Source organism: Nanorana parkeri, unplaced genomic scaffold (assembly GCF_000935625.1).
Source record: "Nanorana parkeri isolate BGI_ZX_2015 unplaced genomic scaffold, ASM93562v1 scaffold1654, whole genome shotgun sequence".
Lineage (NCBI taxonomy): Eukaryota > Metazoa > Chordata > Amphibia > Anura > Dicroglossidae > Nanorana > Nanorana parkeri.
In genome coordinates this window covers 191,102-203,866 of record NW_017307922.1, presented here as the reverse complement: position 1 = coordinate 203,866, position 12,765 = coordinate 191,102, and the positions used below count along the sequence as shown (strand labels likewise).

Sequence of the window (12,765 nt, the reverse complement as noted above, 5' to 3'; positions counted from 1 at the left end):
AATTTTGTTTCTGGTGTCCTTCGACAGCTCTTTGGTCTTCACCATAGTGGAGTTTGGAGTGTGACTGTTTGAGGTTGTGGACAGGTGTCTTTTATACTGATAAGTTCAAACAGGTGCCATTGATACAGGTAATGAGTGCAGGACAGAGGAGCCTCTTAAAGAAGAAGGTACAGGTCTGCGAGAGCCAGAACTCTTGCTTGTTTGTAGGTGACCAAATACTTATTTTCCACCATAATTTGCAAATAAATTTGTTCCAAATCAGCCAATGTGATTTGTCTGGATTTGTTTTCTCATTTTGTCTCTCACAGTTGAGGTCTACCTATGATGCCAATTACAGGCCTCTCTCATCTTTTTAAGTGGGAGAACTTGCACAATTGGTGGCTGACTAAATACTTTTTTGCCCCACTGTAATTGAACTTATATGGCAACATGGCCATATTAGGTAATTGTAATTTACAAATATATCCATGTGGCCATATAAGTTCAATGACGTTGCAGCATCCCACCCCTTTGCTTATGTGCTTCTACCGGCAGGGAGTTCTCCAGTCACAGCCCCGTGACCACACAAAAAGGTCCCCTCCAGCAAGAACAAAGGCCGAAATTAAAAACAAAGGTACTAACCTTTTTCTGCTAAACAACATTTACTATATGAATGAAAAATGATGCAAATAAAACATAATGTACAACACTAAATTATTCTGTTAGAAGTGCATATTCATATTACAAGTTCATATTGGTGCAATTACCTTCTGTAAATTGTTTTAATGAAATGTTTTACTTTTTGTTATATTTAAGCGAAGAGGTGTTGCCAAAGATCCATGCAGGAGAAGAGTATCCATGTACACTAGTGGGGACTTGGAATACATGGTATGGAGAACAAGATCAGGCAGGTAAGTGCAATAAACACCAGCAGCATCAGCATTAGTTTAATAATGAATTGCTTATCTGGCCACTTGAGCACCCTAAATATAGAGAATATGCCCTAACAAAGTTCATCAAAGTTTATAGGGCGTATCTCCTAAGTTCAACTCCCCTCCCTCTGTCACCACTCCTTCACTGTTATTAACGGGAATTACTGGATGTCAAAATGACAGCCGGGAATACGCTGTCAAAATGCAGCTACCCTTGTGTAAAACTTGCAGATTGTCACTGAGTAATGCAATGCAACAATGTATTGTTACATTGTATTTACTGTTTTTTCTGTGTGGCCTTTTACAACAAAACTACGTTTTCAAAACTAACACTGGTCAAAATCGAAAACAATTTACATTTTTCACATGAAAACCTTAAAACCCCAACATATTACACATTTTCTAAAAGCAGTGCCCCTGTAGAATAAAATGATTGCAGCTACATTTTTTATGGTGTATGATATTCACTTATCAACAACAATACATTTTCAAAAAATTTGATTTTTAATTTTAGTATTATTTACAATAATAAAAATTTCCAAATTTTCTGTAAAACATAAAAAATGAGTCAAGTAGATGGATGTCATTTATGTCAAGACTCCACTGCATATGCCTCCCACGAACAAACTACAATACTTTAAAAGTCTTTTTACAGTTCATCAATTTAGAGTCTTTAGAGAGGCTTTAAAAAATGTTTGTTTATTTTATAATTTTTTTTTATTTTAAACTTTAAATTTTTTTCTATTTATCTTTATTGCTATCAAAAAGAGGCTGATAAGCCCCGTATGTGATAGCACTTTAATGAGCGACGGGCGCTCTTAATGGAAACATCAGGCGTCCAAAAGACATGGCTCTCCTAGTCGGTAACTGGTGGCTCTTAAGTCCCCACTCGCCATCCTGATGTGTTTTGTCAACATGTCGCTTCTGTTCCCATCGTAGTAGTTAAGGCAGTGGCGGTGAAAGGATTAAGGGCTTGCTCGTACCATGTCCATTGAGCTTTTTTTTTCTTCACACCATTTCATATGTGTAGTGTCAACAAGGTACATAGAAAGCAATTGTTTTCTATGTGCCCTGTTCACACCATACATATGCGGTGGTGTGCAGAAAAACACAGCTTAACAGACATGCTATGCAAATAGTTTAGTGTTCATAATGGGGCACTGCCCCTTCTTCGGGACGCAGAAGCGATCTGGCGACAGGTGAGTCGCCAGGATCGCTTCTGTTGTAAAGCCGACAGTCGGCTCTACAAGTTTAAACAGAGTCCCGGCGGCAAAAGTCACCCTGAGTCTGTTTAAACAGCCCCGATGCTGGCGACGTACACTGTACGTCGTCAGTCACGAAGGGGTTAATATAACTATCAGCTACTGTCTGAAATAATTCTGCCAATCCCAATAGAATATGTTGTGGACAGACTTTTATTACTTTGTTACATTTCAGTTCACTTGTGGAGGTACGAGGGAGGATATCCAGCACTGACGGAGGTGATGAGTAAGCTCCGGAAAAATAAGGTAAGCCTTCCATTAGTACTATATTGTGATTTTTTTATTGTGTTTACTGTTCTTCAGACTGTAAGCTCTTTTGGGCAAGGTTCTGCTTCTGGTATTTGTGTATAATGTAAGTGCTATAGCCCCTCTGTGTCTGCTTTTTACAGTGCAGGATCAATCCGTAAGAGTAATAGTCATAAAAATTACATAACAGCAAAAACAATCAGTGTTGATATTTGCTCTTTTTAAGAAGCATGTGCTGAACAGATCTTATGGCTGTCTGTAGCAAAAATAAATCATTAGTTGACCCGTCATTTCCAGAAACATGATGCTGACATTAGCGAAAGGTGACAGCATTTAACAAGATGCACCGTAAGGTGCCAGAGCATACCTCGTTCGTGATATTTCACCCAACTCCTCACCCTCTCTTCCAAAGCTGAAGGAATATAATTTCCAAGTATGAATAGTGGCAGTGCTTGGTGCCTAGGAAACCTAGCGACAGGACTAGTCATTGTCATTTGTGGTGCCTGAAAAGCCTTTGCTCAAATCACCATTCAGAAAGTCAATTTTCATAGGACCTTTGGGGACTCTGAAGTGGGGGTGTGAGATGTCACAATACATTTATGCTAATGTGTCTTCTTTGTAATGCTGCCCTTAAGTAATATTACTAGCTCAAACAAATAGGTATACCACATTAACAAACACCCCTTTTAAACAGTGATTTTTTTTTTCCTTATCGTTCAATAAGAAGCACAGAATGTGGTTATTCTGATATAATTGGGTTATACTGCTGCTTAGGATTTGGACACCGGCAAATAAAAAATAAAAAAAGCAGATGGTCAGCCAGGTGTAATCCTTTACACTCACAGCTTGCTTCAGTTTATGCCAGTGTTCTAGGAGGGTTGGATGCTTTTCCTCTATTGAGAAAAGTTTACCTGTTTTTTTATTAGCTATTTTATTTATACTCAAGATATTTTTTCTTCACTCAAAGCATCATCTACAAGCTGCTGAGCTGGGCTATTTATGCAGCTATCTGGATCAGCTAATCCTCAGTGATGCCTTGAAGGCCATACCTGGACACTGCTGGTCTGAAAATTGCGGGGCTTGTCTGAATTGTGCCCTTCAGGCATTGGGCTCTCCCAGTGGCTCTTTCCAGACCTTCGGGTACTGTGTTAGCCACAGAATACATTTCAGGTTTAGAGCTGTGGCACAGCCTCAGGTATAACCCAGTCTTTGAAGACTCCTATTAGTATGCCTTTTGGGCTAAGCATCAGGAGCTACTATACTAATTGGTAACATTATACGCCACCATTACTCCCCTATTTCATCACTTTCTGTGTGAAGTGTTAACACACTGAGAAGTTGAATGCATCATCATTAGTTTTAGTGTTATGCACTCACTCTCCTCTCTATCCTGCCTTTTTTCATTCAGTATGAAATAGTTTCTTCCCGCCATTACCACTATCTGCAAGAGACACATGTTTTACACCTCAGTTAGTCCTTGCTGGCGACTACAAAGAACTGTCACTTTTGGCTACTAACCTCCCGCTTAAAGTGGCACTAAACTCGGGAGTTACATTTTAAAAATGCTTCCAAGTACCCGAACTATTAAAAAAACCTTATTTGTGGATCACTCGGCTGTAGATCTCCAAATCATCTATAAATTCATGCTGACAGTGTCCTTCCTTCTGGAGGGTGGTTACTTCAAGCTTGCTCTAATGATGGACTACAATCTCACATTTAGTTTTATCATTTGTATTGAGATTGTAGTCCATCACAGGCGTGAGTTTGGAGCGGTGGCTACTTTACAACACACACAGAGACCATGGGGTACAAAAGTAGCCACCCTCCAGAATGAAAAGACGGTGCCAGCATGTACTGTCCTAACAAGGGTCTTTTAGGTCTTTGTTGGATTAGTTTGTTTCTGCGGAGCCTACAGTATGTCAGCTGAAATCGCTCCCAGGCGAAAGATACCATATTGGCTCTTATCGATAATGCGCGGCTACATTTCAACTGGTGCAGCCTGTAGCTTCTACTAGTGCTGTCATCAGTCTGGCATCCCTAAAAGGTCCCAAGGCTATGAAAGTTTTAGCGGTAATCTTACTTCAACTTGTTGTGTACGGAGATATACTGTACAGTATATCCGTTTCATGGGGGTTTTGGATTGGGCCATATCCTGCCTTAATAAAACACTGATTTTACCTATCGAGGATGCTCCATTGTTTAAGGGTCCCACTGATAAATGTTTGGTAGCCCTTTCCAAATCCTTATTTTTGGTAGCAGGCCGTGCTATGCAACCTGCCATAGCTGTAATGTCTGTGTGTCAGATCTTGGAGGGGTGGTCTCAGCTCATGTCAACAGATTGAGCTACAGTCCTTACCAACCCTTGTGTTGTTGATCACTTAGAGCTTTTGCCGTCAACCTTACATTTTTGTGGTGACGTTTTTGTCAATTATATTCAACTTTCCAATGAGTCTCATATCTGTCAACATACAGACACCTGTACTCATGCAAATACTCGGTATCGCCGCCGATACCGATGCTTGTATCGGTGCATCCCTACCTTGTACCTTACGTGCTAAAATCCTGTTTTTCTTTCTTGTTCATTAAGGGATACAGGTTTCATTTATTCTTATACAATTGGGATAGCAAACAAAAGAGTAACAGGGCAACATAATAAACAGAATAATACTTGGAGGGTGGGGGTTAGCCTGCAGCTAAAAGAGCTGCCTAAAGGACCTTGTGCCCAAAGCAGCCGGTTTCCTGAAGTTCATTGTGGGACACAAATCCCATCACTCTGTATTGAGGATCTACTCCTAGATACTGTTTTCTACTAAAATTAAGCATTCTGGGAGGGGCTATACCTGGCTGGACAATGGCTTTTTGTTTACCAATATCCAAACCTTCCTGTAGGTGGCAGTATAGCCTATAACAATATCAGAATAACTGAATCCTGTGTACCTTAATTAACTTAACGAAAGTCATGTTTTTTCAATCCCACACTGCCCACTGCTACTATTTTTGATTGAATTCACTAATTTTACTAATATTGGACTAAAACAAAAAAAAACAGGGCAGTGCTGCCCAATCAGATGCCAACAGTCATTTGATTCTAGAGTTGACTAGAATAGGTAAGCAAGAACCTGGCTTGTTAGTAAATTACATTATTCACCTCCACTTTTTTTGTATGCTCCGTTCATGTTTTGTTTTTTTTAAATTACATATTTATGTTGTTTTTCCTCTCTCCTTTCAAGGAGTTTACCGAGTTTCGCAAAGAACGAGGTGCCATGTTGCTGTCTCGTAAAAATCAGCTGCTTCTGGAGTTTAGCTTCTGGAATGAACCTGTCCCAAGACCAGGACCCAACATTTATGAACTGAGGTCCTATCAGCTGAGGGTTAGTTGTTTTTTTTTCATAAAATAATGCATAGTCAATGTTTGTACTTGTCTTAATGGTGTTAATGCCGGCAAATATGCCTACAGTATGGCGGCTGAAGGACGTACTAGTGTACTATTGCCAGGATTTTGCTGTGTCTTTTAGAAAGTCTGTGAGCCTATAAGATACAGTGCTAGATTTCAGAGCAATAGTTGTGCTTGATTTGTAACACGATAGATGTAAATTATATTTGTATGTGATGCTATACTGAATATCTACTGTTTACTATGTTAGTAATACATCAGGTTTCTGTTCACCTCTGAGGTTGTAGCTCCCGAGGCCATTTAATAGTGGTCCTACAGTGTCCTTTGATCCCCCTTTTTGAGCGCTGTCTTGAAACTGGACTAGGCCCAGCTTTTATTCTCATACAAGCATCATAATGATAGCCGTGATTGACATAACTGTGAGTCCTTCACACTAAGTGGTAAGGTTGAGAGTTTCCTACTCAATAACCCCTTTTATGTATAGTACCTAGCATGCTGATGTCAGTTTTTTAAGCATGATGTTCTGTTTATGAATAAGGTAAGATTTAGTAAAATACTGAGAGGCTAGCATTTACCAGTAGAGGAACCTGATGTCAGCTTGGGCTATAGCAGATCATATTCATTTTCTGACAACTGCATCTTGCTGCTGGCATGTAACACATTTTGTAAATCAAAATAAGACTGATTTAACTAGGTTACATGTTTAGCTCTTTCCTCCATACATTTCCATTGTGCTACATGGGACATGCTTTTTTTCTCTTCCAGCCTGGAACTATGATTGAATGGGGAAACCACTGGTAAGGACGCAACCTGTTAGACTTGTATCTGTTGATCACTTATATTTAAGGCACTTTATTTAAGACTATAGGATATGGTAACCTTTTAATTGTTTAATTCTTAATAATATCACTATGTCAAATGTTCTTATTTGTACTAAGCAAAAAACATTTGATGGGTTTTGATAAGGGTATAAAGTATATCTATTTAGATATATTTACTCATATATGAAGTCAAGTATATCTAAAACCCATACTTTTTTTTTTTTGATAGGGGTTTTAATCATCCCCTACTCTTCAGTTTTTTTTTTTGCTGCCTGTATTCTATTAAGGGGATTTCGAAACTGCACAGACATCAAATCCCTCAAAAGTGAAGGAAATGCTCTTAGACTCTTAGTTACTTCAACAAGTGTACCTATTTTAAGATTTCCCATCTATTCCTGTTCCAATGACTGCTTTAAAAATTAGATTTTCCTTCACTGTCAGTCCTGGTGACAATGATTACTAGGATAAATAGAGGTTAAACCTATGGTCATAGATGGCAATAAAAATCAGATGGGGTTGCTAACCCTTTCTTAAGGTGCCCACACACCTTGCAATAATCGTACGATAATCGTGGGAAATCCTGCGATCATACGATTATCGCAAGGTGTGTGGAAGGCGTGCGACCTCTAAAGCTGACCATACACCTTACAATTATCTGCAGATTGTCTATGGTCAGATGGAAAAGGTGCAACAGATTCCTCCATCTACGCTACACTGTGTGGATGGAGTAATCTCCACCTGGGCCAATCTGTTGCAATTTTTCCATCTGACCACAAAAAATCTGCAGATAATTGTAAGGTGTATGGGCACCTTTATACTGTAAGGTTGCACAACTTTTATCTTAGGAACATGTTCGAAAACCCGCCGAGAATCGTACGGTTGTGTGGCCTGTTCGTAAGATAAATGCCGCACGGGTCGGTGTGCGCAAGCGCACACTGCCCGTTCAGCATTGTGGTCATCAAAAGCCCGCCCCTCAGGGGGCGCGGCTTGCGATCATCGCAAGTACGATCTGCCTGTACAAGATAGGCAGATCGTACGTTTTTTAATTACCTTACAACCATCACAAGACAAAAGTCTTGCGATGGTTGTTAGGTGTGTGCCCAGCATAACTCTATCCAAAACTGAAAAAAAGGTTTTGGCTTTAGATGAGCTCTAAGTTTTGGTATTTTTGAGTAATCCTCCCCTACTGGTCTCTATTCCATGCCACCAAGGGCCTTATATATCGCTAAAAGTATCTCCAGTTTTTGGCAAGGACATGTCGATGCATAATGTGCAAGAGATGACAATTCATTAAAATACTTTAAGGTGCAATGTCTATTCCACGTTACAATCTAAAGCAGAGTAATGACTTCAATAATAACTCGGCTATTTAGTATGGGGTGGTCTTCAGGATTTTGATGGAATTCTATAATTGGCATACAATATACAGTGTGCCCAGTATTTGCAAAATTGGAGTATGACGTTTTGATAGTTTGTGTATGGCTAAGGCATTAAACCTGTAGCACTACAAAAAGTAAATGGAATCGGCAAACAATATCTAACATTAGGAGGACTGTCCTAGGTTTGCAGACTCTGGCTCGGCAGATTATGGCTTTAGTTATATGTGGCAATTGTTTAACTAAAGTATGTGATTTTGTTCCTCCGTTAATGTTGCAGTTTGCATTCTGTTGCCGTTTGTGTATATGGGTACTCTGTCTGCACCTTTCTATGTACTTTTTGGTTTGTGCTCCATTCACAGTAGTTTAAAAGTAAATATCAGTCTCTTCTGAGGGTTGACTAACTCCAACAGGATGATAAGGTTTTAGAGTACTGTTGTCTTACACTGGAACACTCACTTTGAATTCTCTTCATCACTGAAACTCTGCATGTTGCTTTAAATAAACCCTTCATGCAGAACTGAGCTTGGTACACTGCATTGAATTTAACTTATCTAAAATAGAGCATGTGCACAGGCTTGAATAATGGAAGGAATTTTTAATGTTGAGGTTTCACCAGCATTTTTCTTTGTTTGGCAGGGCACGTGCCATTAGGTATCGACAGGACAACAGTGAAGCTGTTGCTGGCTTTTTCTCCCAGATTGGACAACTGTACATGGTCCATCATTTGTGGGGTAAACATCTTTTGCATCAACAAGGCCAAACTATTTGTCATGCCATTTTTTTTGTATATTGTATATAAGTTCTTTAATGCTCTGCACACATAATACCTGAGTAATCACATTAACGATATCTGCATAGACTAAGGCCTCATTCACACACAACGCAAGAGCAAAATTGTATATTGCGTATACGCGTACATGCGTGTATATACGAGCGTATGTGCGTGCACTATTTGCAATCCCACAATGCATCATTCGTAATTGAAATGTTAATGAACTGTACGCAGGTACGTGCTTATATGCGCGTAAATACGCTGCCCGGACGCATCTCGGTTCCATTCTATTTTTGCGCATTTTTACGCTTCGCAAATATACGGCTCCATACGTAGCTATGTGTATGGAGCCATTTATTTGCATATGCTGCATATTGGACAATACATGCTTAAATGCGGCAGTGTGAATGAGGCCTTATAGTTACTAGAGTACTCTTATAGATACTACAGGATTACCTACAGCTTTAAAAATGTATGTCATAGTGCAACCCCTGATGTCACTTGATCAGCCAAAGATGTATGCCTAAGTGCCAATTTCCTGCTTTCATAGCTTCAGCTGTCTCGCAGGAGCCATGAAAACGATTACTTTTTTGGTTTAGGGTTTATAAGACATATTTCTAAATGATGTACTAGTGTATGCATCATGTGAAAGCTGAACTCCAGGTAAAACTTATTATGCATACTTATATTGGACCAGCTTGGCCCAATGTAAGTATGCACATGTCATACCTGATCAGCTGCGGGGGATCCTCTGAAGCACTATAGTAGCCGAAGATACTACAGAGCTGGCTGCAATCTTCTGGGTCCTGGTACTGTGCTGTGCTGAGTGGTTTCCCCTCTGCTCTACAAACACGGGGCCACTTGCTCGGCACAGTGTCCATTCAGAGAACACCTAGTATTTTTTATTTCAAGAATACAAAGTTTTCTTGATTGGATAAGGAGCCAATCCTGACATCACTGAGCCAATCCTGACCTGTCCACTCAGAGAATGCCTTGTATTGATAAAAATACTAGATGTTCTCTGAATGGCTGTTGTGCTGCGGGAGAGACCCACTGTGTTTTCACAGCGGATGGGAAGGCACACAGCGCACTACAGGACCTGTAAGATTACGGCCAGTACTGTAGTAGCTTCGGCTTACAGGACCCCTGTGGGCCAATTAGGTATGATATATATGCATACTTAGCTGGAGTTCAACTAGAAGTTGAGGTGATATTTTCTGTCATGAGAGAAATATGTTAACTATCATTGATGAAGTCCTTCTGAAAATGCCAGTTGCCTGTCTGTCTCTGACTGGACTGCTTTACTGACTTGGTCAATGACTATAAAGATTAGGCATCCTAACTTCACTAGTTGCATACTTGTTCTAGGTCAATAAGAATGTTTTAAAGCCAGAGGATGAGCATGGTTTCCATTATTAGCATGGCTGCTACACATTTAAAAACCAAAGTTCTCTTTAACCTCCCTGGCGGTATGATTATACAGGATTTTAGCATGCCAAAGCGGTACATTGTTTTTCATGGCAATTTGTTGTTTTATATTGTAGGCCTGTAATTCTTAGTAAATCTTAGGAATAACTCAGTATCCAATTACTCCCTTTGCTGACCATACTACATAACCGTTTATGTAGCTGCCAAAAGAGGAGTGCAGGGGAATACTACAGACTTCCAGATTTGAGTCTACTGGGGCTGCTGACATCATGTCCAAGCTTGTGGCACCCAGTAGCAATCTCAGGGCTTTTGGATGCCTAGGCCAGCAAGGGTTTTATAGATAAATGTTAAAATGTGTGTTTCACTGCAGGGTATCTTTGCTTTCTTTAATCCATGATGGAATTAAAAATCAAATCATTCACTTCATGGCTGCTGTTTTGTTCTTAGCTTTTACTATTATTTCTTTCTAGCTTACAATGACTTGCAGAGCAGGGATGACATTAGAAATTCAGCCTGGCAGAAAGATGGCTGGGATGAATGTGTCTACTATACTGGTAAGAGATAAAAAAAACTTCAAGTACACTATAAAGTTTTAGAAAATTGAATAAATTTACCTTGCTTATTGGTTGTAGTGCTATACCCAGAATTGTTTCCTCCAATAAAGGGTTGTTCTTTACCTATGTTTCCTGGCTGCAAATCCGCCATCAGGATCCACTTAGTAATACTTGCAATACTACCGGTTAAAAACAAATGTATTTGATTTGGATGGCTTTTGGCAGTGTTTGGTGCTTTACTGGATCTTAACAGGTACCCTGGCAGAGAGATGTCGCCCCACTCTCAGCCTGTTGGGGTGAGTCTGCCCAATAGAGGCTTCCAGACAGAAGTAGGAAGCCAGCAGAGAAATGAAACCTGCCTCCTGTTTACAAGGTTGAAATAAATTAATTTTGGGAGGAGTTATGCTTTAATTATTACATTACGTCAGTAAAGACACTATTTCCAAAGTTGGAAAAAAACATGTCCTGGAGAAAACAAAACATGGGGAAGCTGGGATAAGATGGAAAGTTCCCCATCAGGTCTGCTACTCTGGTGATTGACAGCAGACAGTGGGTGGATTCCTTGGCTTTATATACAGCCTGCTGTTGGCTATGACATCAGCCCCCTGCCTACTGTTAATCACTAGAAGAGTAGACCTGATGGGGGAACTAGTCTTTCTGCACCCCCATCGGGCTCCATCCAATATCGTCAACACTGGTTTTTATGAACGTGAAACTGTGCTGTGTATTGATTTCCAAGGATGGCCCTTTCCTTTTATCTGTTATTCCTGTATATGTTATTTTCACTGTAAGTGGAAGCAGTTACACTTTTTTAACAGGTTATGTTTTTCAGTTCCTCTTATACAGGAGATGGAATCCAGAATTATGATCCCACTGAAGAGCTCTCCTCTGCAGTAATCCACTGTGTCCTCCTCGTGCCTTAACTGACAACAATGGCAGATTTCTCTGTGGATTACATAAGCAATGAATGAACATATACAAACTCCCAAAAGAAACATTATTTGTGCAATTCATAATTCTGTGTGTGTTTAATCATGTAGGCCTGCCAGTTTTCATATCTGTTTTAATTTCTTTGTGACCATTGATCCGGTAATAACCACTGTCAATGTTGAGACCTGACACATACTGCATACTGTTTTCTCTCTGTGATAATAGTGCTGCTTTTCATTTCTCGGCCAGTGGAAGCTCTTCTAAATTGACATTTATATACATTTAGGCTAGGTTCACACCTCTGCGACACCCGGGACGCGCCATCATGTGCTGGTGCACACAGCAGTTGCAACGCGGCCCCATTGATTTCAGTGCGGTGACATCTGCACGGCAATCGCTTAAAAAAAAAAAAAAGGTACAAGTACCTCTTTTTTTTTGCTACACACAACGCATGGCTTTTTTTTAGCCGCAATCGTGTTTAATTGCACGGGCGGAATTGCGGTGAGAAACCTCGCAATCCGTCTGGGGTGCCATTCGAAAATAATGGCACCCACAGCATGATTGGCTGCGGTGGGCGACGGCAATCCGTGCGGTTTTGTGCACGATTGCCGGACGGTCCGCAGTTGCCCAGGTGTGAACCTAGCCTAATATATACAAGATATACTGTACATTTATCTAATTTCTTGGTTATGAGGACTATTGAAATATCAGGTTTGTAAGGGCATATACTTATCCGTGTTCCTTGTCTTAGACTTTATCAAAAAAAAGAGAAGAGGAGGATTCATGTTTAAAAATATTTAAAGCCAAAAATTTTTGTATGCATTTGGAATAGAGTAGGGAATGGTTAAGATCCCTGGCAGTTTTTTTTCTTCAAATGTCTCCAAGTTATGGGAAATGCCTTCAAGTTGTCACTGGAACTAGGGTCCCATTGGTGCATTTCAGCAATAGTAACCTGACAATAGTCCATCCCGCAACTTCACCTTTAATGCCAATAAGTGCGGGGACCTTGTAATATACTAAGGTGGCTGCATTGACAAAATTGTGCATAAACAAAAAATAAAAACACCA

The 12,765-nt window shown here is 40.0% G+C and overlaps 1 protein-coding gene across 1 annotated transcript in view; it reads left to right on the top strand.

Moving 5' to 3' along the window:
• The window catches only part of GBAS (glioblastoma amplified sequence), a 22,596-nt gene extending 10,645 nt beyond the window's left edge, over positions 1-11,951 (top strand). Inside the window, exons 4-10 of the mRNA XM_018571026.1 lie at positions 796-890; positions 2,349-2,419; positions 5,650-5,790; positions 6,579-6,610; positions 8,650-8,744; positions 10,684-10,767; positions 11,600-11,951. Coding sequence (XP_018426528.1) covers positions 796-890; positions 2,349-2,419; positions 5,650-5,790; positions 6,579-6,610; positions 8,650-8,744; positions 10,684-10,767; positions 11,600-11,664 — 583 coding nt within the window. The 3' untranslated portion in view covers positions 11,665-11,951. The remainder of the gene's footprint in view (positions 1-795; positions 891-2,348; positions 2,420-5,649; positions 5,791-6,578; positions 6,611-8,649; positions 8,745-10,683; positions 10,768-11,599) is intronic.
• Positions 11,952-12,765: the final 814 nt, after the last annotated feature.